The sequence below is a fragment of the Hippopotamus amphibius genome, chromosome 2 (assembly GCF_030028045.1).
Source record: "Hippopotamus amphibius kiboko isolate mHipAmp2 chromosome 2, mHipAmp2.hap2, whole genome shotgun sequence".
Lineage (NCBI taxonomy): Eukaryota > Metazoa > Chordata > Mammalia > Artiodactyla > Hippopotamidae > Hippopotamus > Hippopotamus amphibius.
Window position 1 is genome coordinate 36,389,241 of NC_080187.1, and position 27,676 is coordinate 36,416,916.

The 27,676-nt window shown below is 41.7% G+C and overlaps 1 protein-coding gene across 6 annotated transcripts in view; it reads left to right on the top strand.

The window, feature by feature from the left end:
• Positions 1 to 27,676, top strand: part of FBXO10 (F-box protein 10) — a 97,112-nt gene that overhangs the window by 1,229 nt on the left and 68,207 nt on the right. For 5 of the 6 annotated variants that reach the window (XR_009051159.1, XR_009051160.1, XR_009051161.1 and 2 more), the window contains exons 2-3: positions 6,250 to 6,287; positions 15,093 to 15,137. Coding sequence is in view for 1 of the 6 variants with exons in the window: in XM_057720034.1 (XP_057576017.1) it covers positions 15,120 to 15,137 (18 nt within the window). In the remaining 5 variants the exon portion in view is untranslated. Of the gene's footprint in view, positions 1 to 6,249; positions 6,288 to 15,092; positions 15,185 to 27,676 lie in introns of those variants that run through there. The other variant, XM_057720035.1, reaches the window with a different exon arrangement.

Genomic DNA, 27,676 nt, shown 5'->3' on the forward strand with positions numbered 1-27,676 from the left:
ATCTCATGACTAGTATGTGTCTATTCACTGAATCTCTGTATTGAGTACAGTACCCCTGCCCATAACTGCCTGGTATCTCAGAATCCAGAGAACCCTCTGTTTTACCCTTTTCAGAAAATAAAATTCTAATCTGAGGAGGGAGTTGGGGAAGAGGGGCTGCTTAGCTGTGTGGTTTTAGAGAGCATCCAACTACTTAAACCTGCAACCAATTTTTTTTACCGTGTGCTCCTTCGTGTCCTATTTCCAAAGGTACATGAAACCACCCTTTTAGGGATTCTGTGGTGTAAACTGGGTGTTTGTTTTGCTTTTCCTATTGCTGACTCAGAATTCAGCTTTCTGCCATGTTACTACTCGTCCACCCGCTTTCCAGCTTCTAACTTTGTTGCTATTGTCTCCTCTCCTCCTTCTCCATCCTTTCAGATTCATACCTAAACAATCTTCAAACAAACCTCTTAAAAATCTTTACCAAAAAAAAAAATCTTTGTTGTTGTTTAGTGGAATTTCCAGAGGGAGTGGAAGTAGAAGCTGATGCTCAATCCACCGTCTTTGCCCAGATAGAATGTATTTTAACCCTGTGATGCTGTGTTTCATGTTGGTAATTTATATCCATTGCTGACTTAAAGGGGTGCAGTATATAGCACCGTGGTCATAAACACCTGATTTCGAGTCCTGGCTCCAATGCTTATGAGATGGATGACTTTTAGCAACTGAATGTTTGTATCTCATTTTCTTCACTTATAAAATTGGCATAATAGAAACATCTGACTACTACTTGAGTGTGCTGTAAGGATGAAATGAGAGAATGCAATTAGAACACAGTGCTGACGTTTGGTAAACACTAGTTATTAATGGTTAGTCTTTGGTATAAGGTGTTTAGAAGTGATTTGTGTTGGTATTCACTGCATTAATAGATTTCATTCATATTTCCAGACGCTATGAGATAGCACGCTTATCCTCTAATTATATACAAATTTCGAAATTACCGAACACTTAAAATTCATTATCTAAAAACAGCCTTACCCAATCCGTGTTAATGCTATTTTGCAGATGGGGAGTTTGAGACTCTGGAAGGTCAGTGGCTAATAAATAGCAGCTGGCCAAGGTTTAGGACCTTTTAATGTTTATTTATTGTACGCTGTCCTTTAGTGCTTTTCTTTGGTGGTGGGGGTGGAGAGTGATTGTTAACCCTGGTTCCAGCACATACATGTTCAAGCTAGAATAAGAGAAAATGTGATGGTGCAGTTTTTTTACGGCTGACTTTTAAAAATTCAATCCATAAACTCGACCTGGTGTCTAATACTTGTAATTAGCAGTTCTGAAATAGTACATTAAAAAACTGAAGTGGGAATTTTGCTCCTAAATTAGGCTAGTGTTCTGCTACCAGTGCATTTCATTTTCAAACTGCTTTATCATTGCTCTTTGTAGTTCTGTGAAGTGAGTTAGCATTTCAATTTCAATGTGTTCCATAGTTTACAGATGGGCAAACTTTGGCCTAGATTAGGAATGAAGAACAAGTGACGAATCAACTTCTTTTTCTTTTCCCCTCCTTTGCTTGAGCTGAGCGTCTCTCTTTACCTATAAGATCCAAGCACAAGAGATAGTATTAAAAGGAAATCAGCCAGACATTTTACTGTTTTGCTGTAAATTCTGCCTGTAGCTTAGGGCCATCAAAGAAGCCACTAAAGCAGGAATTGGTAAGCTTTCTGCTCACAGTCAGTTGGTAAATACTTTAGGCTTTGTGGGCTGTGTGGTCCCTGTCACTCTTCAGTTGCAGTGTGAAAACAGCCTTAGACAATATGTAAATGAATGGATATGGCTGTGTTCCAATAAAACTGCAGAATTGTGGCAGGCTGGATTTGGCTTATAGGACACCTGCTCTGAAGTAAAGGGCAGAAGTTGGCAAAATGTGAAATGGCCTCCAACATTACATAACTGTTTTATTATTTTAAAGGTGAGATGTTTGTTCTGTTGCAAATCATAGGAAAAATGATTTAACATAGGCCCTGGCCTTTTAAAGTCCCAGAGATTAATAATTAATTTATCAGTTACTGAGTTTCTATTATATGCCATGCTCTTGTGCTAGAAGCTGGGAATGGATAGTCATGGGACTGCTGTTTTGGGGTCTGTAATTCATCATACATAGGATTCCATGCAAGTGGACATCTGAATGAAGGACCTCACCTTGCTGGAGGTTCAGACTTGAAGGATTAACTGTGGTTATCTATGCGAAAAGGTTAGAGAAGGGAGGGCCAGGCAGGAATCATCTTGATTAAGGTGTTCAAATCATATTAATCACGGGTAGTTCAAAATTGTTTACTTAGACCTAGAGGCAGTGTAGGGGCTAGATTTGAAGGGGAGATCAAGGAGGATGAATGAGCAGACAGGTTTTGATATGGATAAATGTAGTGTAGGGGAAAGGAAGAATTCAGGGAAGGCTCTGGGGGTATAGAGATTATTTTAGATTATCTGGGTGGGTCTCCTTAGTCACTCAAACCCATAGCCATAGCCTAGATTTAATTTCTTTCCTCCAGTACAAATAACAACCCCACCAGGACCCTATCTATTCACCCTACCACCTACTATCTGTGCTTCACCACCCTCATGCCTCAACTTACACTCCATCAGCCATCATTATAATCATTCTTGCATACGCCTTTGACTCTCTTCCTTCCCTCTAGCTTCATTGTACTTTTCTGGCAAAACCCCACCTTGGTTAAATCCAACTCTTTGTCTACTCTGTGCAGCTGAAAGTGTCTGGAAAGAAACAAACATCCTGACAGGTTCTACCTGGAAAATAATGACTATTGAACCTCAGTTGGGTCCTGCATGACCACTATGTTTCCTTAGTTCATTCTTCTCCAATAGACAAACATTTCATACCTTCTTAAACCTCCAGGATCTCCCCTCATCTTCAAGCTTAGCTTCTTCTCTCCCTGAGAAAATAGAGACATCCAGAGGAAAGCTTCCATAAACTTACCCCTTGATAACCCACCCACCAGCATTTGCACCCTCCTTCCTGTTAGGAAAAGTCTACTCCTATTTAAGGCCAAACCCATCCCACATGCACACAATCAATCCCACTCGCATCAGCTACCCAAGGATCATGATCCAATAGTTCTCCCTCACTTTTCTTGATTGGATCATTTCCAGTGGTATTCAAAAGGGCTGTGATTTCTTGTATTTTAAGAAGAATTTTTTTAAAAGGCCCTGTTGCAAATCTGTTCCCTAGAAGAGATGCTGAGTTTTTTGCAGGAGGTTTGGGGGGCGGGGTGGCTATTTTGGGGAGAAACACTTTAGGTTGCAAATGAAACAAGTTTGGGCAGGAGGAGCTGTTGAACTGTGGTGCAGTTGCAAATATGGTGATCAACCATCTAGGACTGTCTGTTTTAGCACTGAAACCTCTCAGACCTGGGCAAACCAGAATGTTTGGTCGCCCCAGTTGCAAAAGCAGCTTTAGTCAGGCCCACAGGTATCTGATGCTGGGTTGGCCCTTCAGAGAAGTCCTGAATAAGGCAAGAGGGCAGGGCTTCTGGACCCTTCCATCGACTAGCCATTGCTTGGGGGCTGGTGGGCAGGTACATTTCAGTGGAGGCAGCTTCCTTCAGCTGAGGGCACTCCTGATGGGGATGCAGCTGTGAGGTGTCAGCAGCCAACATTCCTAGCTGCTGGGGGAATGAGTTCCTTGGTCCTAGAGATGGGATCCAGGTGGTTCAATACAGTATCTACCATAGTCCTCTTGAATCCTCACCCCTCTCCATCTGCCATGCCATTTCTCAGTTAAATGTCTCAATAAGGTTGTTTATATTTTCATTCCTTCCTCCCATTGTGTCCGGAACCCACTCCAGTTAGGTTTGCATCCCCACCAATCTTCTGAAACTGCCCTTGTCAGGGTTAACGCTGACCTGTCCTACCCTGTCAGCAGCATTTAACACACTACCTTTTAGTATCTTAACCACCTTGTGGGCCTTGTTAATTTTCTTATCCACCCTTTCTATTCCACTCATCCATCCTTCCTCAGATTCTTTTGCTGGTTCTTTATCTCTAACCTCTGAAACCTGCAGTGCCCCTGGCTTCACTCCTCAGACCTCTTTATTTACAGTATAGATTCTGCATTGACTCTTGGTGATCTCATCTGATCTAATGCCATTTATGGGCTGAGAACTCTCAAGTTTATATCTCTAGCCTACACCTCGCCCCTTAATTCCAAACTTGTCCAATAACAAACTGCCAGCCTTCCCCTTTCATGAAACCTCTCTCAGTCACAGGAGATGATAATTCTATCTTTCCAGTTGTTTAAACTAAATCCCCAAGTGTCATCCTTGACTCCCCTCTTTCACGTCCCACACCAGTCCTTCAGGAAACCCTGCAGGCCCTACTTCTCAGCTACAATCAGAATCTGACTTTACTAACTTCAGTGCTACCACCCTGGTACAATTCACCGTCATCACTTTTCTGAATTATTGCAACAGCCTCCTAACTAGATTCTCTGCTTCCACCCTTGCTCTTCTGCATTCTGTCCTCAATACAGCAATCAATGGTTCTCTGAAATTTTAAGCCAGAAAATGTCACTATTGCTGAAAACCCTCAGTGGCTTCAGAGTAAAGGCCAAAGTCCTTCTGGTTGCCCACAAAGTTCTGCACAGTCTGGTCCTCATTACCCCTCTGATCTTATCTTTTATGACTCTCTTCTCCCTCACTGCACACTGGCCATACTGGCCTCATGCATCCTCAAACAAATGAGACATGCTGCTGCCTCGGGGCCTTTGCACTAGCTGTTTCCTTTGCCTAGTGCTCTCTTCCTTTGGACTTCCAAGTACCTCACTCCCTCTCCTTGGGTTTCTGCTTAAATGGCATTTTTCCAGTGAGGCCTTTACCAGCTCCTTTAAAGGTTATAAGATGTCTCAATTTGTGAAAACCCAGCAAGTTGTAGACTTAGGATATTTGCCTTTTTCTATACTTACATTATATTTCAATATATATGTTTTTTAATTACAAGCTCTTTAGCACTCTATACTCCCCTTCTTTATTTTTCTTCCTGGCACTTATTTAACATATTTTTCCTTATTTATTTTGTTAATTGTGTCATTTTGTCAAATATATGCTTGATGAGGGCAGGGATTTTGTTTTACTATGTTCACTGTAGTATCCCCGTACCTAGAAGAGTGCCTGGCACTTAGTAGGTGCTCAATATTCATTGAATAATATAATTGAAGTAGAGTGGAGAAGTTTTTTTAACTAGTTATGGGAAGCGTGAGAATAAGCTAACCAGAGAAAGGTCAGATGGCATCGATATCCCCGTTAAGACAGGTGATCTTGAATTTGCAGTGCTTGGATGTGGGCTTTTTCTCTAGCACTGCTCTGTTGCCTAAGCTCAGAGAAGGTGGAGAGTTGGATTCATTCAGGGGTGGGGCTTGCCACATGGACAAGGTGATATGACAGGGTCAGGGAGTGACTGAAATAATGCACAAGACATCTAAGCTGGATAAGGAGGAAAGGCAGGAGGGAGCTGATGGCCAGGAAGAAAACAGAAGGGTCAGTCCTCCTGAGGACAGCTGTAGGAGTGGGAGCAGTGGAAGTAGCCCTGAGGACCCATTATGCCCAAAATACCTTTCCTTCACTTTCAGTGGAGAGAAAAGTTCCTGTTCTGAAAAACAGAATCCGTTCATTTTGTTTTCCGAAGAGAAATGTATCTCCAGCTTGTTACCACAAGATCAAAGTTTGTTGGTTTCACAGCTAACCATATATATGGAGTAGCTGGACAACGACCACATCTAACCTACTACCACAACTTACTGTCCCCCAAGTTATATGTTTATTTAGGAGGAAAGAAAGTAGCTAAGTGCAAATATGTTCATGATACCAAGAGACTGAAGACTAATTTTTATGGGGCTGTGCAAAAACATAATGAAGACTACTGCTGGATGGGATATGGCAATGGGAGCTTACATGATGCTTTTTTTCCCCCAAATTCACATTGCATTGTCTCTGATTATTTGAGCTGATGGAAGGAAAGCAATTAATAAAGATATTGCAAAAAAACTTTTTAGAAATGTGCTAGATAAGAATTAAAGCCAGGAAATGGTCAAATAAATTGCTCATCTTAACATCATTAGTAAAATTCAGGATTTCTATGTTTTCAGTGTACATTTGAGTAAAATTTAATAAGCTTACTATTGAATCTTTACATCAGCTGTAGAATTTCATACCCAATTCTTGTAATAACCATTGTTTTCATTGGTCACAATCATAGGAAACAAAACACAAGGATTCTTTACTGAACATAAAAGTGTAAGTAAAATCTTAAACCTATTAAATCTAAAAAAAGTCATTTTTAGTAAAATACTGTCCTAAGCTTAGTGAAACGATGCTGTTAAAGAAGTTGAAGAGAAAGGCATTTAGTTTAACATCTACTTTTTCCTTTTAAACCTAACCCTCCCTGTTGTTAGCAAGCCTTCTACTACTGTTTAGAAGTTCATCACCATAAAAAGAATTTGTATTTTTTACTTTATTGTTCCCTAAGTTGCAAGGTGCTTATTTATTCCTGATCTGACAGAAGCCACTTAATTTTGTTCAGTCTTGTTTTCTTAAGCATATTGAACTTATATCACTCTAAATTATCTCACCTTTCTTGAGTTTACACAAAATAGCAGAGGAAGAACTGGAGGGAGCCTAGAAACTGCTAGATGCTATAGACTCAGACTATTAATTATTTCCTTCTTCCCAATTCCATGTGTAAATAAGATGGTAAAATATATTATTTTTAATATTGTTTGTTGGTAGAAAATGGACTCAAGATAAATATGTCTTCATGTCTATGAATAACTGATGTTCTTTTCACACAAAATTTTAAGAGTAAATAGGTGCTAGATGTCATGTGCTTGGGAATCAAAGAATTCATACTAGGGACAGTTGGGAGCATTTTCATACACAGATACCTGCCAAAGGGGAGGTTCAAGTATAGTAGGGAAAAGAACACTGGCAGTGTCAGGCATCGTGTGCAGAGGGCTTTTCCAAAACAAGCTGCAAGAAGCTTTTAAACAAAGACTTGAATCAGAATTGCTGTGGATGGAGCACAGGGCTCTTATTTTTTAAAGCATCCAGGTGACTTAACTGGCCCAGGATCTGCTTTGGGTAACCAGTCAATGAATTCATCTTAAATTAAGGTCTTTTCAAATTCTAAAATTCTGGACTGGTTTAGGAATAAGATCAAAATTAAAAATGAAAGCAATTTTAGGTTGCATCAGTAAAATTACATTAAGGTCTCCAAATCTGACAGATGCCTCAAGAGTAGTCACCTTGCCAGAGTAGAGTTTGGCGGAATATTGAAGGTGTCTGGAAACCATGCTACTAGAGAAATGACTGAAAGAATTAGAGGTATTTAGCCTTGAGAAGACCTATAGTAGGAGTTGAAGAGCTGTTTTAAAAATTAAAAGGGTTGTTGTGTCAAAGAAAGTAATGGTCCCAGAAGGCAGATTAGGATAAAGGTTTGAAAGCTAAGAGGGAAGATTCCTTCTTGAACTCACTAAGAACTACTGTGACCAAGATGGGCTGGGTCACAGAAGGGGCACTTCTTCGCTGGAAATGTATAAGAATCTGAACATGGATACACTACAGCAGGGATTGCCACCATGGGGGGAAAGTTTCTGTCGTTGTCTTTTTCTCTTGAATATAAGTATCATCCCACATTTTTCTGCCCCACATAATATCTTTACAAAGAAGGGGCTGAACTAATGACTACCGAATTGAAGGTGGAAAAAGGTTGGCTTTCAGACACTACCTGTTGTCCAGGCCTCCGAAAAATATTCCCAATCTACTTGGTGGAGGTGTTCACATTCACAGATATTTATTTATTTAGGGACTACAGAGGACCAGGCACTGTGGTAGGTAAGGGATACAGAAGAGAAAAATGCAGTCATTGTGCCAATCCTTAGGAGGCTTACAAAATAGCAGGGGAGTCGAACATTACCTAAATTTATCAATAATTATGCCGTTATATAAACTGCTAGGAGAGTGAAGTAAAGGCAGCTGTGAGAACATGGAATAAAGGAGCCCTGGCCTATTGGGTTGGGGAAGAAGCAGGGAGGGTTCCCTGAGGAAGGGACAAAGTAAGATTTGGATGAATAGAAACTGTCCACATTGGGGGAAGGGAGGAATTGAAAAAGTATTAAAGCATATTTGTTTAAAGAAGAAAGAAGGCCAGTGTGACTGAAGTGTGTTGCGCACCGAAGAACAAGAAGACCTTCAGCTCTTTCAAGAACTCCTCTTTACTGTGTTTTCATAGGTTAGTCTTAAGAAAGAGATCCCATCCTGACATCTGCTGGCTAGTATATATACTGCAATTCCAAATTATACTACACAAGAAAGCCTTAGTGACTTTAATTTTAAAGTCTACAATAATAAATTAGAAGTAAAGCACCAGGTCTCTTCCCTACTCTATTATAAATGTCACCCAGGAGACCATGAACAGTCGCTACTTGTGCGTGCTCAGTATTACAGCTATTCTTATGTAGTGCCATTTGCCTGCTTTTGTGCAAGTTCACAGAAACATAGAAATCACATATGTAAAAGTTGAAAACACTTGTTACTGAGATGTAAGAACATTACACAATCACTTATGCACTTTGTCTTTTAAACACTATCTGATGAAGTATTTTCAGAGTAATTGTTTTCTTCAGAAACACAGCTGGCTTTAGTCCAGTAAGCATTCTGCAAAGGCTAAAGATCTGTTTTAAGCATGTCTGGTTATTTTCAGCTTTTTCTCAGTCACATTATTTTCACTTTCCATTTTATGCCTATAAAGGACAAAAATACAAAAAAAAAATTAATATTACACAAACAACCATACAGTGATACTGCTACATTTGAAACAATGTTCTACTGGCAGCTGCCTCACTATGCAATTGCTTGAAATATTCGTTAATGCAGCTGACATTAAAAGATAAATTTGGTGAACAAAGGGTGATTTAGAGACATCGATATGTAATGTAGAAAATGTGGGTTGTTGGAGAGTACAGATTTATATTAGGAAGAAACACTAGAATTAGTTAAAAGTCCTCAGCTCTGCTATTAATTATGTGACTATATGAGTCAGATTTTTTACTTGTAAACACCAAAATCCAGTTTTGGCAGATTTAAGGATAAGACTAATTCATTAAAAGGATTATAGGACGTTTAGCATCATCAGGAGGCTTGGAGACTAGGCATCTGGAGCATCACCCTTGTCACTTGGTCACACCATACAACTGGTGCAGTGACAACACCTCTGCTGAAGATTAGATGCCACCACGTATTACCAAGGCCATAGTTCTCTGGACTGTCATGGCAGCCGGTATCGCTCAAAGAACTTCATCTCGCTGCATCTGCCATAGTCACCAAAGAGACTTCAAGATACAACTTTGCTGTGTCTCTTGCTCCCAATTCAAAGTTGAGGGAATATTTAATTTGTAGTGTCAGGGTCACGTGGAGAAGTAAGGGAAAAAATTTGGATTTCAGCTTCTATAGTGAAAGGCATGCTCTGATTCCCAACAAGCGCTCATAAGATGGAGAATACCCAAGTGTAGGACGGGAGTTCAGATACTGGGCAGCCAAAAAGGAAGGACAGATGTCTACTGACCCTGGAAAAATGACTCTGAGCCTCACTTTTCTATAAAACAAAGTAAATAAAGTTCACATGGCTGAGGAGATGCTATATGTGTACTTACTCATAATGAATACCAACTATGTGCCAGAATGCCAAGATGAACAGGTCCCCTCTAGTCTAATGGAGGAGAGAAATCAATAGACGTCAAGTTGTAAGATAGAGGCAGGCACAGGCAAGATGACAGAAAGAAGAGGGGACTCAACTGTGGTTTATATTTAAGTACTTATATTTAAAAACATATTTTCTATGTGGCAAGAGATGTTTGCACCACTAATGAGAAAGACAGACAGCATACTCTTGTAGAAAGTGGCTATTGCACTCCTTCGAAAGGCTTAGCTGTTTTATAGAAATGCCAGAACAATAATGTTGGCTGGCACAAATCCAGAAACTTGGGCTTTTCACTGCTTTTTGACAGTCATCTAGGTTGCCAGTTTCATACAGTGGGACACTCTTCAAAGGATTAAACATGTTACATAGCTTTGCCAGTCATAGATAATGAGATAAATCATGGCGCTCATTGCAGTGTGAACCTCCCCTGTTCTTATCTGACCTAAGTTAGTGGTCTACTATTTGTATCTAGCTACTGTGTGTACAGTTTTGTGTTTGCTTAAAATAAATTGTTGGCCTTAGGCTTAAGGTGTGTGCTTTTTGTGTGTTTTTTTTCCATTTATAAAAGAGAAGCTGCATGGTAACTCAGGCTTCACCCAGAATCTGTAATAATACTGAATTCATCATATGGTAATAATAGATGGAATATATTTTTATAGAATACATTCTGTAGAACTAAGGACTGAGATAGGTCAATGGGATCACAGAGGTAAGCTATTACAAACCTCAATCTGGTATGATTTCTTTTTCACAGCATTCTTAAGTTAGATTTCTGTAGTTGACATTCTCTTCTAAAATCCAGAGGTCTGTATATAAATGCCTTTTGATCTCTTCTTTTGGATGACACACAGGCATTTAAAATTTAACAAGTCCAACGCAGAGTTTTTGATCTCCCACCCCCCTCCCAAATATGTTCCCCTTACAATAGTTCACTAAGTAGCACTTTCATGGGCCCAGTTAGTAGGTTAAGCTAGAAGACTGGGGAATCCCCCTAATTTCCCACATCAAGCCAGGTTGACTACCTCAAAAAAGTATCTCAAATCTCTCTCCCCATCTTCACTACTATCACTACCATTACTCCAGTCTAAATCTTAACCAATCTCCTTGCTTCCACTCTTTCGTCTATTCTCCACATAGTAGCTGGCACACTTTTTTTTTCCAATTTTTTTAAATCGAAGTATCATACTTTAAAAAGAAAAAAAAAAGGTAACATCATTCACACCCTCCACCCCTTCAATGGCTTCCTTTTACACAAAATTTGAAAATCCTTATTGTGACCTAAATGTTGCATGATCTGGTCCCTACCTGCCTTTAATTTCACTTACACTATTCTCTATCAACACATAAGCGTCAGACAAACTGGACATCTTCCATTTACCCAAAAAGCAAACTTCTCTGCCCCACCCCACCCAAGAGCTTTCACACAGGCTTTCCCTGCCTCTCTTCCATCTGGCTAATAACTCCTTACCTTTCTCTGAAAAGTCTTGCCTGACCACCCTCCCTTGCCCCCTAGTTTTAAATCTGGGTTCCTTCAATGCATTTACCACAAATTAAAATACATATTTCTTTAAGTGATATATGATTAATGTCTACCTTCTCCACTCAAAAATTAAGGAGAATAGAAACCATATCAGCTTTGTTCACCTCTGTGCCCATAGCAGCAGCAGCAACACTTAACACTACGTGGCAGGTATTGTGCTATACATAAAAATGTTTACTATATACTCCTAGCATGTTGTTTGGACCATAGCCAGCGGTCAGTTTGTTGAATGAATGAACCCAGCCCCTATGTACACACCTACAAAGCTGCTCACTACCTCTTGGAACAGCCCGTTACACTGATAGGTAACCGGTGACTGGAAGAATCTTTATATTGACCCCAGCTGCCTCCCTACAATTTCCACCCACTGATTCTATTTCTGCCCTCGTGGGGCCACGCAGCACAAGCCTTAATTGTCCTTCCGCAAGCTCGACTTCGCAGCATCTGAAGACTCACCCGCCGCCCTCGCGTCTCCCTTCCCGACCGCCCATTCGGAGACTCCTCCGGGCGCCTTTCCGTAGCGGTGGTCCGGAAGCCCGGCCCGGCCGCGCGCCCCCCGCTCCCGGCGTCCCCCGCCCCGCGCGTCACGTGACCGCGCCCTCCTTGCACCCGGCGGGCAAACACCGCCCCCGGGCGGGGCGCCAGGCGTGCGCGCCTGCCCCTGGCCGTGCGCCGCAGTCCTAGCTGCGGCCCCGGCGCCCGCGGCCGGCGCTGCTGCGATCTACCGCCCCGGACGGCTCCCGGCGAGGTAAGGGGGGACAGCCCGCGTCCCCGAGATGCCCCGGCCCCGGAGCGGGAGGCGGCCCGGGGGAGGGGCGCGCGCGGCCGGGGGCTGCCTCCCGGGGACCCGGGGCGCTTTGCCAGGCTCCCGGCCGAGGAGGCGCGGCTCGGTCCTGCCCGAGGCTGAGCCCTTGGCCCCGGCGGGACCGGGAGGGGTGCCCTCAGGCCGCCCTGGGCCCCGCGCTCCCGCACTCGGCTGGCGCCTGGAGGCTTAGCGGCGCCGGAGAACAGCTGTGCCTTGATTTCTCCTCCTGTGAAACGACCGGGCCTGGAAGGTGGATATCTCTGCGGTTGCCTTCAGCCTTGAGGTTTTGCGAGCGTGTTAGTGAAGTCGAAGAGGAAGAAGCAGGCTCGAGATGGGAAGAACCCTCACCTAGGGACGCAGGAGTGGTGTCTGAGACCGGGCGCCTTTGAAGTGTCTTCTGTATTTTGCGCAAATCTCAAGACTCTCCCGAGACTCGGTTTCTCCATCTTTCAAGTCAAGCTGATAACCTCAGCCTTGCTTCGCTCCCAGGACTACAGTGAAGAACAGGTTGAAGAGCCAGAACTCCGGAGTCTGTTACACCTGGGTTCGGATCCTAGTTCTGCCACTTACTGTGCGTCCTCGAGCCAGATAGAAAAGAGCCCTTATCGTTAAAAGAAGATAATAACAGTAATTAGCTCATGAGATTGTTGTGAGGATTAAGTGTAATAAGGCTTAGCACAGTGTCCGGCACAGAAAGGCTCAGTAATTAGTGCTGTTAGTACAAGTATTAAATTAGTAAGCTAGAGAGACGTTCACGTGAGGGGTGTTTAGAACAATCACACTTCCGTTGTATTTATTTAGTCCTAAAAAGAGTGCTGTTTTGCTTTCCTATGAAAGGGGCCAAGTGGAACCCTTTCCCTTTTCTCTGTCTAGGTCCCCTTTGCCTTCTCATTTACGATTGGCATGTGAACCTGTTGTTTCTACCAGGTGAGGCGGGCAGGATGGGAACATTGATGTACTGGAGCAGATGAGTATCAGATTCCCTCTGAGGGGAAAGAAAAGTGCCAGGCATGTGCTGCCACCAGAAAAAGCACAGTACAGTGATTGACTGTCAGAGCTGGAAGATATCTAGGAAACCATCTAATCCAGCTGTCTCCTTAGGCACATGGAGAAACTGGACCCAGAATTGAGGACAGGACTTTGATTTTTCTCAGGACCCAACAGAATGTTGGCACTGGGTGGTGGAAGGAACACACACTGTTTACCAGACACTGTGCTTTCCATGAGTTCTAACTGATTCTTCATTTATTCAACAAGTATTTATGGAGCACTTACTGTGTGCTTGTATACCTGCTAGAAGCTGGAGAAGAAACACGCGCACACACACACATGCACATATTCCTCTGCTGGTTCTCGGTACAATTTAAAATAACAGTAAGTTCCAGCTCCCAGTGAGCCTTCTTCATAGCAGCTGGCCCCAAGGGACAAAAGCACACAGAGAGGCCTGAATTGCTTCGTGAGCAGTCCCAGAGCCCTTGTTGAGATTGTAGAGACTGGAGAAAACGCTGCTTTGTCAGGGCTTTTAGTAAAGGATTTCCTCTGGCCTGTAGCGCTTGGGTTTCTTTTTTTGGTTTCAGGCCTCTTACTGTTTTTAGATTTCTGAAAAGAGCCACCCTCACCACAGTGCCTTCATTTTGGTTTCCATGGTTATCAGATGAATTGTATTTTTATGATAGCACAAGTAGCTGTTAAGTAATACATGGTCAGACAGTCCCCCGTTCTCTATGGGTTTGCTTTCTGGTGGTGGTTCTCTGGTTTTTTTTCAGTTGCAGTGTAGTCATACTCTTCTTTCCTCCCTCCCTGCCTCTTTCTTTCTTTCCTTGTTTCCTTTAACAAACATGCATCAGTGACAGGGCCAAGAGGAGTGGGAATAAGTAGAAACAGAGATAAAAATACGTATAGACCCTGGTTTAGGTATCTCAGAATCTTTGGAGCGATAATCCGAAGGCATTACTGCATGCAAGGGGCAAATCAGTGGGGCTCTGATAAAGATGTAGATTGGGAGCCAGCCAGAGCTTTCAGAGGTGGGAAGGACTGTGCCCTGGGTAACCAAGAAGACATCACATACTGAGATGCTTTTCAAGGAAGATGTAAAAGAAACAAGTTCCTTTTACGCATCTCAGTCACATAGTAATAATAGACAGTACAAGAAGCATTTTGTTCTTCCAGTTAGCCTTAATGAATGAACCTTTTCTTAAGTCACCCATCATGGGCTTTGTTTGAAGTGCTTCCTTATTTCTCTCATTACTCTTTCTGTTAGCTTAGTGATGTATTAGTTTCCTACTCATACACATGATATTGGGTACATGAAGGTAGATAAGCAGAGACATTTGCTTAAGGTTTTGTCTGTTTCATTTTGGATGTTTAACCTATGTGTCTCATTTCAGCAGTTGGGTTCTAAGCAGTCGTATATTTCTTTATTTTTCCAAATAATCTCCCAATTCCCTTAATGCCGTTATTAGTGAGATTTCTGATGTCTCCTACTTCCAAGCCCTCCTGGGGCTCAAACACTCCAAAGAAGTCAGTCTTACCTCCACTCTTCAGAGGGGAGAGAACTGCAGAGTCTGAGCAATCCACCCACATTGTTATTTCTGACACAGCTGTATCATATCACAATTGAAGAGCTATCCTGCACGGTCTAAGGATGTGTGGTCACTGCTGCCCAATGCCTTTATTGGGCCACATTCCTGCCAGCTTGATCCCATGCTTGGATTCCAAGGTTAGAACTTTCTCAGTTTATGCTGACATGCTTAGCTGTTCTACCAAAGCACTGCACTCTGGGCCATGTATGGAGCTTGTCATCAGGCTGGGTTCCCCCAGTCTCCCCTCTTTGGGGAGCACATAGGGCCTTTCCTGCTAGCAGCCTTGGTCAAGGTCACCCCAGACCACCCAGTAGATTTCCCTATTTTCAAACCATTAACCAGCATTTGGAAGCTGAATCCCTTCTCTTCCTAACCCTAAACCAAGGCTTTTTGGCAAATTGCTTCTACTCCTCTCCAGGATTCCGCCTGCTGAGGCTACTCAGGAATGCCAACCTGCAACCAGGTATCTACTCCAGGACTTTGGGTGCCTACTCACCTTGCTTTTCGTAGGTAAGAGGAATCCTCTGGTGACTCTTGGGAAAGTATGTATCTGTTCCCGAAGGACTCTGTCTCCACCTATAGTCCTAAAAGAAGTAGGCATTATTGGAAAATTTACTTGACATGTATCCTGTTAGGGATTTGGGGTGCACGTTTTTAATTTAAAAATGAAGGATTTTCAGTTCCCTCAACTTATCTAAGAATCAAAAAAATAATTGGTATGTTTAGTTCATTGTCTTTGTTTTAAACTTTTAAAAATATGAGATATAACAAGAATGCAAGTGGGTAAAATCCATAAATGTATAGTTTAACAATTCTCAGGAAAATACACGTGTGGCTACCGCTTACCTCAAGAAATAGAGCATTGCCAGTACTCAGTAGCACCCCTTTCCAAATCATAACTGCCTCCCTAGAAGAAACCACTATTTTGACTTTTGTGATAATCACTTCTTTGCTTTTCTTTGTAGTTTTGTTACCTATTTGCATCCCCAAGCAATGCAGTTCATTTTTACTAGTTTTTTTAACTTTGTATGTGTAGAATCATACTGTGTGCATTTTGTGTTTGCTTCATTTGCTCAACTTGTTTGTGAGCTTAATCCATGTGGTGACCGCACTTATTTTTATAGCTAACAGTGTTTCATGATACGAATATGTCACAGTATAGTTATTCATCCTATAGGTGACAGATATTTGTGTTGCTTATAGTTTCTGAATACCAAGAACAGTAGAGCCAAGAACATCCTTAAACATTTTCTATTGTGCATGTGAATGAGTTTCTTTAGGTTATATATGCTGAAGTGGAATTGCTTTGCTCGATAATGCCAAACAGTTTTCTAAGTGGTTGTACCAACTTACTTTCCTACAAGCAGTATATAGGAGTTCCAGTTGTTTCATATCCTTGCAAATGACTTGGTATTGTCAGTTTAAATTTTTTAAACTATTCTCATGGGTGTATAATGATATCTCTGTGGTTTTAATTTTCTTTCCTTAGTTACTACTGAGAAGCGCTTTTTTATTGGTTAATCAGATGGCCTGGTTTGTAAACTGCCTGTCTTTTCCGTTCTTCAGTTTTTCTTATTGATTTATCAGAGTTCTTTATAAATTTTGGTTAGTGGTTCCTTGTCAGTTACATGTTTTAAAAGTATCTTCTCCTACTCCATGACTCTCTATTTATCCTCTTAAATGTTGATATCTTAGACCCTATTCTGGAGGAGCAGGACCTGGAGTAAGGATTCATGCTCAAACGATATGTTGGGAGAAGTGCTCAGGAAAAGGAGAATGAAGGAAAGCAGGATGGGGGGAGGAGAGGAAAAGTATAACTAGGTGAGGTGGCAGTTTTCTGGAGAAGGGACCTCTGTGTGTTGTTATCAGCTGACACTTCTATCTAGGGGTGGGTGTGTTGGCCAGTAAAGAGGATCTGGGTAGGGTACCAGTGGTTTTTCTACAGTCCATCTGATACATTCCTTTCTATGTTAAATTCACTCCACAACCTCTCCAGGATTCTGGTTGGTCACAATTTCTAGGGAAACTTATGAGAGGAGGGTTGGTGGGACAAACTACAATCCCTGCTGCTGCGGTTAGTCCAGAGATCACACTAATGCACATCATCTTCCACCTCCGCCATCCGTACGTCCCTTGAATGTTGGAGAGAACTCAGTGATGAAGCCACCTGCGTCTGGAAGTTTATTTTCTTGTGTTATTTTTAACCATAGATTCAATGTTTTTTTAATGGTTCTAGGACAATTTTTTCAATTTCTTCTTAAGTTAGTTTTAATAAGTAATATTTTTGTAGGAATTTGTCTCTGTTAAGGTTTCAAATTTGTTTATGTAAAGTTGTTTATAATATTTCCTTATTCTTTTAATGTCTGCAACATCTGTAGTGATATCCCCTTTTCATTCTGATTTCATTTTTATGATTTCTCTCTTTTTTTTCTTCTTGAGTTTCAGTAGAGATTCCTTTCAAAGAACCAACTTTTGTCTTCATAGTAAGTTTGTTTTCTATTTCATTAAGTTCTGCTCTTTAAGAAAAGATTTTTTTTACTTTCCTTGTATATATTTTGGTTTTTCCTTTAACTTTTTGAAATGGATGCTTAGTTTGTTAATTTTTATTCTTTTATTTTTATTCTTTCCATTTAAGGTTAAACATTTTTCTCTAAATGCTAATTAGCAAGAGCTCACAAGTTTTGATATGTAGTATTTTAATCATTTATTTCTAAATATTTTCTAGTTCCCATTGTGATTTCCCCTTTGACTCATAGGTATCTTAGAGATGTGTTTCTTAATTTCCAAACATATGAATATTTTTTAGTTATCTTTTATTAATTGATTGTAGTCAGTGAGCTTTTTCTGTATAACCTTAGTCTTTTAAATTTGTTGATATTTCTGTTAGGGCTCTGTTTATGGTGAGTTTTTATGTGTTACATGTGTGCTTGAAAATGATATGTATTCTAAAATGATTAGATTCTACGTAATGGTTCTTCGTAAGGCTCATAGATCAGGTTTATTAATTATATTCAAATCTTCATCCTGACTGATTTTTTTGCCTATTACAGCTACTATAGAGAGAAATGTGTTAAAATATACAACTACGATTATGAATTTGCCTATTTCACCTTTTTAATTTTGGGCTTTGTATCTTTGAGCCCAATTATCAAGTGCATACAAATATGAGGTTGCTATACTTCCTAGTGTGCTAACTTTTTCTCATTATGAAGTTGCCCTTTTTATTTCTAGTAAAAGAGTTTTTTTAGCCTTAAACTCTGTTTTATCTGGTATCAGTACAGCTACACCATCTTTTTTGGTTAATCTATGCAGGGTATATTTTTTTCCATCCTTTTAGTTTCATCCTTTCTGTATCTGTGTTTTAGATATGTCTCTTATAAATAGAATATAATTGGGTTTTGGTTTTTTATAGCCTTTATCTCTTAACTGGAACATTTAGTCCATATTCACTTAATATAGCCACAGGTGTATTTAGGTTTAAGTTTGTCTTCATGTTTTATGTTTTCAATGTGTTTGTCCTGCTAGTACTCCATTTCATTTTAGCTCTTTTTTCCATTTGCCTGGGGAGTTGTTTTTAATCATTTGCTTTTTTTCCTTCTTCTAGTTTGGACATTATGCACTAGCTCTTCTTTAATGGTTACCCTTGAAATTTTAACTTAACTAAAATTGATAAATTATGGAAGTGATAAATATCCCTACTCTTCTTTTGGATGGTACAGGGACTTTAGACCACCTGAACTATCTTTTCCCCTTGCTGCTTAGTGGTAGACTTGTTGTAATACAGTGTGTCAGCTTTGATTAGAGTCGTTTAAACACCCACAGATGGAACCAATGAGATGAAGGAGGGAAAAAAGTGAGAGTGAAAAGAATTTCCTTGAGAAAATTGTGTGTATATCTGTCAGGACTCTTTTAGTTGCAAGTGACCAGCTTAGGCACTCTTAACTTTAAAAAGAAAATCTATTGGCTTATGAAACTGCATAGCTGGATCCAGGGGCTCAAAAAATATTTCTAGGGTATTCTCTCTGTCTCTCTTAATCACTCAACCTTGCTTGTCTTAATTTGGCTTCATTCCTCAGATGGACTCTTCTGAGATGTCCCCATCCCTGGCAAGGGGGAATGGGATATTCTGATCATCTATTTTGGGTCAAGTATCCATCCTCTGTGGTGGAAGGCTGAGGCACTCTGAATGACAGCCCCACCAGGACTAAATGAAGTGGGAGTGGAGTTCTTCTAAGAAACCAAAAGAGGGAACGTGTACCAGGCAGACAAAAATTATAGCTACCAACTGTCCACTACTCTGAGCAATGGCTGAAAGAGAGATACAAAGAAAAAAGAGGGTTAGAGAGGTTGCAGTTGGAATTAACTCAGTTAATTTGCACAAGATAAAAAGGGGAGGACATTGCCTGTTCATGAGCCCAGTGACAGGGAAAGAGGAGGCTGGTCAAACAACCGCCTCCTTCATCCACCAACCGCTGGGCACTGCAGCATTGTCGGCGGAGGCCCTCTTGGTGGCCCATAGCAGCAGAGGTGCGGGGCTCTCTAGTATGTGGAGATGTTTTCAACACGTCAGCCATGGTGTTTGCTGATCCCACAGCCCTTCCTAAGAAAAGTTTCTACATCTGCAATTCCTATTCATGGAGAGGCAGCCCCAGACAGCCGTGTTTCCACCATTAAAATCCTGCTTTATCCCTCCCTCCTGGTCAATACTTACTGAATCAGAGATGGACATCAGACCCAAGAACAGCCAATTCATAGTCTCACCAGGGACCTCTGATGTGACACCTGGTAGAAAAAAGAAGATGCATGTTCTCTTAGAAATTTGAACTGGGGCTAGAGAAGGACACTTAGCCACAGAAGTTGAAGCTGAAATGGTATATAGAAAGAAATCATGAGGTAGTCAAACCTTTGAGACATCCTGGCTAGCTGATCTTAGGAGGAAGCAGAAGCAATGAGGTAGAGAAAGTTTCGTGTAGACTCCAGGCGAGAGGAGAGTGGAGCAGACCCTTGAAGAGTGACTGAATCATGTGATGAGTGAAGACCTAGACTCCAGCCGCTGAGGGCCTTGGGGCTGCTGTCGATCCAGACCTTTCTAAACTCTGGGAGGCCCAGACCTACTATGGTTCTATTCTTGTATTTCCATAAAATCCTATACCCTTAATACCACATATACCCTTATGATAAGCTGTCCCTTATTTGTACTTGCAGAAGACTCGCTAGAACAGGTATTCAGAACTTGGGGGCAGTGCCTACATGAGTGGATTTCTGTTGCTGCCAGGACTCTTCCATTGATACTGTTCTGAAAAGAAAACTCACTCTCTTTGCCATCAGATGGTTGGCAGCTACAAACTTTGGTAGCTCAGTTACAATAAAGAATCCTCTACACCCACTGTTTGGCCTGGTAGGACTATCTGCTTTGTAGGCTAGGAAGGGGGGCTGTGAGTTCCAGCCCTTCTGTTCCTTATCTCACTACACAAAACCCTCACTTAACTTACTGGCTATGATTTTTTTTCCCTAGGATGTTGGGGGGTTGATTCAAAGGCAGTGCAGAAAAAGAAAGAGAAAGGAATTTAGGGAAAGGAAAGAGCCAGTAGGAGAGAGAGGGAATTCATCACCATTTATTGTGTTTACTATGTGTCAGGCACAATGTTAAGTGATTTCCATTCATTCTCTCATTTTATTGTCACGACAACTCCCTAAGGTATTATTATCCCCCACTTTTACAGATGAGGAAGCTGAGACCCAGGATGTTCTGACTCCATTGAATGTGTGATTTCCGGTATAAAGTAACAATCACTCCCTGTGGAATTGTCTCAAGCTGAGAGTAATTAAAGAGACATGCCTGGGAAGCTGAATGTGTCTGAGTGGGAGGCAGGAGGTGGTGAGAGAGAGACACAAGATCTCTTTCTTCCAAAGACCAAACCGCTTGGAGGAGGCCAGAGGAAGGTGGCCAAAACGTCTGGGTTGGTTGGGGTTGGCTTAAGGTCTGTATTCATTCCTCGTTGCTGCTGCACTGCTCCCTGCTGGCCAAAGGTCTGCTGCCAGGCACAGGTGCCTTGATTTTCACAAGTTCTGGCTTGAGGTCCTGAATCTTTGGGCCAGGCTTCCTCACAGAGTACTGCTGTGTCACATCCAACTCAGTCACTGTGTGCTACTCTAATGCATATAATTGCAGGAGTAAATTCATTCTTATTTCATGATCTGCGAGTTTATGTGTAATGGTGAGGTTAGAAGGTCCTTTACTATCATGTCACAAGTTAGGAACCCCAGAACCTCAGGAGGGAAAGTAGGAGACAGGAAACGAGGAGGCAGGCTGTTGTAGTGGAAAGAATAAGGGCTTTGGACTCAGTCCAGGCTAGAAACGGCAGCTGTGCTACTTACTAACTAAATAAAAAATGGGGTGGCCATTTGTTCCTGGAATTGGGCATAAGAAGACTACCATCTCTCCAATTGTTAGAAATGCTTACTGAGGTGACATAAAAAGCACCTGGTATTTAGTAAGCCCTCAACATACCTTTTCCTGCCCGGTCAAGATCAGCCAGTGACTGAGAATCAGGACTGAAACCCAGGTTTGGGGTTTCCTGACCCAGTGCACTCTCCTAGGTGAGAATGGATGGGAAGTGCATTGAAGGAGGGAGAGAGGGTCCTTACAGCCCCCAGCCACACTGAGAGAGCACTGTACGTGCATCAGAACACAGCATTCTTGGTCTGCATCATCCAATTTCAAAGCTGAAAATAAACAGTTGGTTATTTTTCAGGCCAAAGAGAACTGAGATTTGAAGAAATGAAAAAAGGCCCAGATGAGATTTTTATCTTCAAAGTTTTAAGTTTTGTTTCATTTTCCATAGTGTGTATATGTGTGTGGGTGTAGGTATGTGTATGGGGCTCTTTCATGGTTCACCGTATTTTAACCTCTGTATACTTTCAAACTAAAATCCACAAAACTCTAGGAAATGTACTTTGATTTGAAGAAAAATCTAAAATCATTAACCCATTACAGTTCCTCAACTAATAGTTTATATAACAGTCATTTGCACTGGTGTTGAGTATGCCTCATACTGTGGAAGGAAAATATCTTTTTTCCTTTGAAAATACTAAATAGCGTTCCAAACTGTCCTGGCTCTTCCTCCTGCCACTTTGATACTGACGTGGCCTTCCCTAGGTAGGAAGTACGTGCATTTTTTCACTGTAAAATGTGGGACATGAACATAGAGTTGTGAAGTCCCCGCCCTCAAGGTTACCTAGTGAGGGAGAGGCAGGGCCCCAACTAGAAGCCAGCTGGGTCCCTTTCTTCTGGCTTGTCTCCGTATGGGGTAGGGCCATCTGTGCTGGGACTCCAGGCAGCTCCTCACTGTCCCCCAAGTTAACAGAAACTCTGTGTGAACTGATCCAGCTTATCTTTCTCCCTGACCCCTTTAGACTCCTGGAGCTCCGGCCAGACCGAGCTGCTTCTTACGGTGTCCTCAGCCCAGCTGGACGTCTCCTACCAGAAGGCTTGGCTGACACCCGTTCCTCTGCCCACAGGCCCCCTTCATGCATTCTCTGGTGCCCCAGTTTTACCTGTATCTAACAGTCCAGCTCAGATGCCAGCTCTTCCATGAAGCTTGGCTTAATGGTTAAAAACCCAGACTTTGGGGTCAGGTCTGGCTTCAGAAGGGGGGCTCTGCTGCTCTTTAGCAGAGTGATTTGGAGTACGCTGGGTGTCACCTAAGCTCTCTCAGTTTCTTTATCTGTAAAATGAAGACAATAATACTTTACATCAGTGCTTCTTAAACATACGGTACCTATGGATTCCTTGGTGAAATCGTTAAAATGCCAGTTCTGATCCAGTAGGTATGGAATGGTACCCAGGAATTGGCATTTCTAACCAGTTTTCAGGTCCTGGAAACAACATTCTGAGTTGTAAGGCGTTGAAGAGATGCTGAGAGAATAAAAGGAAATAAGGCATGGAAAGTGCTTAATGATGTGCCCTTCACACAGTCATGCTGAGTAGATGGCAGCTCCTGATGTTTTGTTGCCTTATATTGTGACTGGCTGATTCCACAAGCCAGGAGTCACATTTTTATTCTTTACACACGGGCTTTCCCTCTTTTATGGCACTGAGCGCTTTTTCCCTGTATTGTGGGGTTTTTTTTCTGGGGGCCGGGGGTGGGGGCACATTGGTAGCAATATCTTTGTCTCCTGCCAGACTTGAGAGTGGGGTCTTCCTCTTATTCCCAACTCCCTTGCCGTGCTTACCACACAGTCTTATATGTAGCAAGTGTCAACTACATACTTGGGTTTTATTTACATTTTTTTTTATTCCACAAGGATCTCTCTCTCAGTATGGATTCTATAGCTGAGACTATTCACTCCTATAGCAGGTAATGCTGATGGTGGTCATTCATTCAGTCAGTGTTCATTGAGCACCTGCTACGGGTTCAGGCATAGTTCTAGGCATGATACAAAGCAGTGATACAAAGTTTCTGCCCTCAAGGAGCTTACATATCACTCAAGGGAGACAGACAGTAAGTAAAAGTATTATATAAAATGATAAGCTCCTTGAGGGCAGAGAATGACTGGTTTGTCACAGTGAATTTCTTCACAGCAGGTGTTCAAGCCCTGTGTCACCTGGCCACCCTGCATCTTCATGAGCTGTTTCACTTCTCACATGAGTAGTCCCTGTGCTTTAACTCGGTATTCCCTCACATCCTCTTTACCCACCCACACATCCACTCACACAAAAGCATTGGTGAGCTGCAGAGACGTCACTAGAGGTTTTTTCCCTGACCCTAACCTGCCAACCCGTCACGGCGCTCAGTGACCTAAATGGACATAGCAGCCACCCTCTGGGAAGCAGCAGCAACCTGGAGAGCAGAACACAGCACAGCGACGCTTTGGTTCTGATGCCTCATGTTGACCAGAGTTCTGTACAGTTTTCTCAGGGTGTTCACTCCCAGTCTCTCCTTTACCAAGTCCTTTCCCGTTTCATGCCCTTTAGATGTTAGGCTGGTGAGGCCTTGGTCATCTTCACTCTCTAGCGATCTCATGCCATTGCTTTAAATGTCATTCAGATCTCTGTTCAAATGTCACTTCCTCAGAGACCTTCCTTGACAACCCTATCTAAAATAGCACATGTGGGGGACTTCCCTGGTGGTCCAGTGGCTAAGACTCTGCGCTCCCAGTGCAGGGGGCCTGGGTTCGATTCCTGGTCGGGGAACTAGATTCCACATGCGTGTCGCAACTAAGAGTCTGCATGCTACAACTAAGAAGTCCACATGCCGCAACTAAGAAGTCCGCATGCTGCAACTGAAGATCCCGTGTGCTGTAATTAAGACCCAGCACAGCCAAAGTAAATAAAATAAATATAAGAATAAAATAAAATAGCACGTGTGCACGTGCACACACAGGCATGCACATGTACACCCCGTAGCCAGCTTTATTTCTCTTCTTAGCATTTATGTTATAATTTTTTAAATGTATTGTCTGTCCCTGAAGTTCTTATTTACTGCTTGTCAGCACTTGGAACAGTGCCTAGCACAGTAGTAGACAATTGATAAATATTTGTTGAATAAATGACTTTTCTCTGAAAATTTTCAAAATTCTCATGCTGGGTAGTGAGAAAGCCATCATTAGCCAGTTTACAGATGAGGAAATAGGCTCACAGAGGTTAAAGGATATGCCTCAAGTCATGGGGCAGGGAAGCAGTAGAGTCTGCTTGTTGAGAGCTAAGTGTCATGGGACTTACCTCCCAAGAGGGTGGCCTCTGCCTTCCCCACTGAGGCTGGGGACACCAGGTGGCCCAGAGGCATGAGAATCCCTCCAGTGTGCGTTTAGGTAGGGGTCACACAGGAACCCTGAGTTCTCTCACTCTTGGGAACACATTAAAAAAGGAACAGCTTGAGGCCTACCTCAGGACCTGTTTCCTCCCATCCAAACACGTTCCCGCTGTTGTTTCTCCAGTTCTTTACAGGCACTGGCCTTGGGGGACATTTGTTACCTTTGTTTTTTTTTTTTTTTAACAGTCATTAGCAGCATTATTTATTTATTTGGTTTTGCCAGGTCTTAGTTGTGGCTTGCGGGGTCCTTAGTTGTGGCATGCATGTGGGATCTAGTTTCTGGACCAGGTATTGAACCCAGGCCCCCTGGATTGGGAGCACAGAGTCTTAACCACTGCGCCACCAGAGAAGTCTCGACATTTATTGCTTTTAATTCCATAGCTCAGAGGCCCCAGTGGCAAAAAGAAAGGGCAAAACTTGAATGCATTTTTAAAAATTGAAGTATAGTTGATTACACCTGTGTTAGTTTCAGGTGTATGGAGTGATTTAGTTATATATATTTTTTAGGTTTTTCATTATGTTATTGCAAGATACTGAATATAGTTCTCTATGCTATACAGTAAATTCCTGTTGCTTATCTACTTTATGTATAGTGTAATTTGTATCTGTTAATCTCATATGCCTAATTTACTCCCCCCTGCTCCTTGGTAACCATAAGTTTGTTTTCTGTGTGTCTATTTCTGTTTTGTGTATAAATTCATTTGTATTATTATTTTTTAGATTCCACATAAAAGTGGTATCATACTTGTCTCTGACTTACTTCACTAAGTATTGTATAATATTCTCTAGGTCCATCCATGTTGCTGCAAATGGCTAATATTCCATTGTGTATACGTACCACATCTTCTTAAACCAGTCGTCTGTTTATGGGTATTTGGGTTGCTTCCTTATCTTGGCAATTGTAGATAGTGCTGCTATGATCATTGGGTTGCATGTATCTTTTCAAATTGGAGTTTTCTCTGAATATATACCTGGGAGTGAGATTGCTGGATCATATGGTAGCTCTATTTTTAGTTTTTTAAGGAACCTCCATACTGTTTTTCATAGTGGCTACACAAATTTACATTCCCACCAACAGTGCAGGAGGGTTCCCTTTTCTCCGCACCTTCTCCAGCATTTTTTATTTGTAGACTTTTTGATGATGGCCATTCTGACTGTGTGAGGTGAAATGTCATTGTGGTTTTGATTGCATTTCTCTGATAATTAGTGATGTGGGGCATCTTTTCATGTGCCTGTTGGCACATGTCTTCTTTGGAGAAATGTCTGTTTAGGTCTTCTGCCCATTTTTTGATTGGGTTAGTTTTTTTATATTGAGTTGTATAAGCTGTGTGCATATTTTGGATATTAACCTTTTGTTGGTCACATTGTTTGCAAGTGTCTTCTCCCAGCTGTCCAGGTTTCTCAACAACACTTGTTGAAGAAACTCTTTTCTCCATTGTATATTCTTGCCTTTTTTGTTGTAAATTAATTGACTATAGGTATGTGGATTTACTTCTGAGCTCTCTAATTTCTGGGCCCTCTGGTCTGTTCCATTGGTCTATATGTCTGTTTGCATGCCAGTACTACACTGTTTTGATTACTGTAGCTTTGTAGTGTAATCTGAAGTCTGGAAGGGTTATACTTTGAGCTTTGTTCTTTTTTCTCAGGATTGCTTTGGCAATTCTGGGTCTTTTGTAGCGCCATATAAATTTTAGGATTATTTGTTCTAGTTCTGTGAAAAATGTCATGGGTATTTCGATAGGGACTGCATTAAATCTGTAGATTGCTTTGGGTAGTATGGCCATTTTAACAGTATTCTTTCAATCCAAGAGCATTGGGTATCTTTCCATTTCTTTGAATCATCTTCAGTTTTCTTTATCAGTGTTTTATAGTTTTCAGCATATAGGTCTTTCATCTCCTTGGTTAAGTTTATTCCTAATTTTTTTGTTTCCTTTTTTGACGTGATTTTAAATGGGGTTGCTTTTTTACTTTGTCTTTCAGATATTTCATTGTTAGTGTAAACAAATACAACAGGTTTCTGTATATTAACCTTGTACCCTCCTACCTTGCTGAATTCATTTATTCTAATAGTTTTTGTGTGGAAACTTTGTATAGAGTATCATGTCATCTGCAGATAGTAACAGTTTTACCTCTTCTTTTCCAACTTGTATACATTTTATTTCTTTTTCTTGTGTGATTTCTGTGGCTAGGACTTCCAATACTATGTTGGATAGAAGTGATGAGAGTGAGTATTCTTATTCCTGAATTTAGTGGGAAGGCTTTCAGCTTTTCACTGTTGAGTATTATGTTGGTTGTGGGTTATCAAACATAGCTTTTGTTATGTTGAGATATGTTCCTTCTGTACCCACTTTGGTAAGAGTTTTTATCATGAACGGATGTTGAATTTTGTCAAATGCTTTTTCTGTATCTAATGAGATGATCATGTGGGACTACCTTTTTTTTTTAAAGTGTTACCTGGTTATAGAAATCCCTGTTGCTCTGTGGATCCCCATGGATTAGTGTTGTAAAGATATAGTAAATAACACCAATGGAACAACAGAGAATGTAACATTCACCTGAAAGGAAATCCTCTGAGTTCAGAGGGCTCCTGAGGGGAGAACTGTCAGCCTCAGTCTAGATTTAGCCTCTGAGTGTTGCCTAGAGCTGGGGACATGGGAAATTTTGGAGGAAGACAACTGCTGAAGGATGGAAAGACTCCCCTGCTGGGAAATCTTCCTTCCCCTGAGAGGCCAGATCCAAGACCCTTTGCTTCCCATTATGGAGTAAGCTTCTTGGAACCCCAAGAAAACTGAAGCCCTAGTAGTTTCTGCATCAGGCACATTTGCCCCAAATCCTCCAGAGACCCTCCCTTCATCCTAAGAAACTGTCATTTAATATTTGCAAAATTGTCAATTTCTTCCCTCAGTACTCCACCCAACATACCTCTCCTGGTTGGATCTCTTTTAAAATGCAGCTCTGATCAGGCCACTCCCCTCCTGAGGAACCTATAGTAGACAGAGTACAAGCTTCTGATGGCAACTAATGCTTATACCAAATATGCAGCATATATAAGAAAGTGGAACTCCAGTGGCCCCAGAGTGATAGAATGGAGACCAACTGAGGAAGTAACTAGGAGCTAGATTTCAGCTCAATATTGGGAAATACTGTATTGAATCACTGCAGACGAGCCATGGAATGCGCAGTCTCC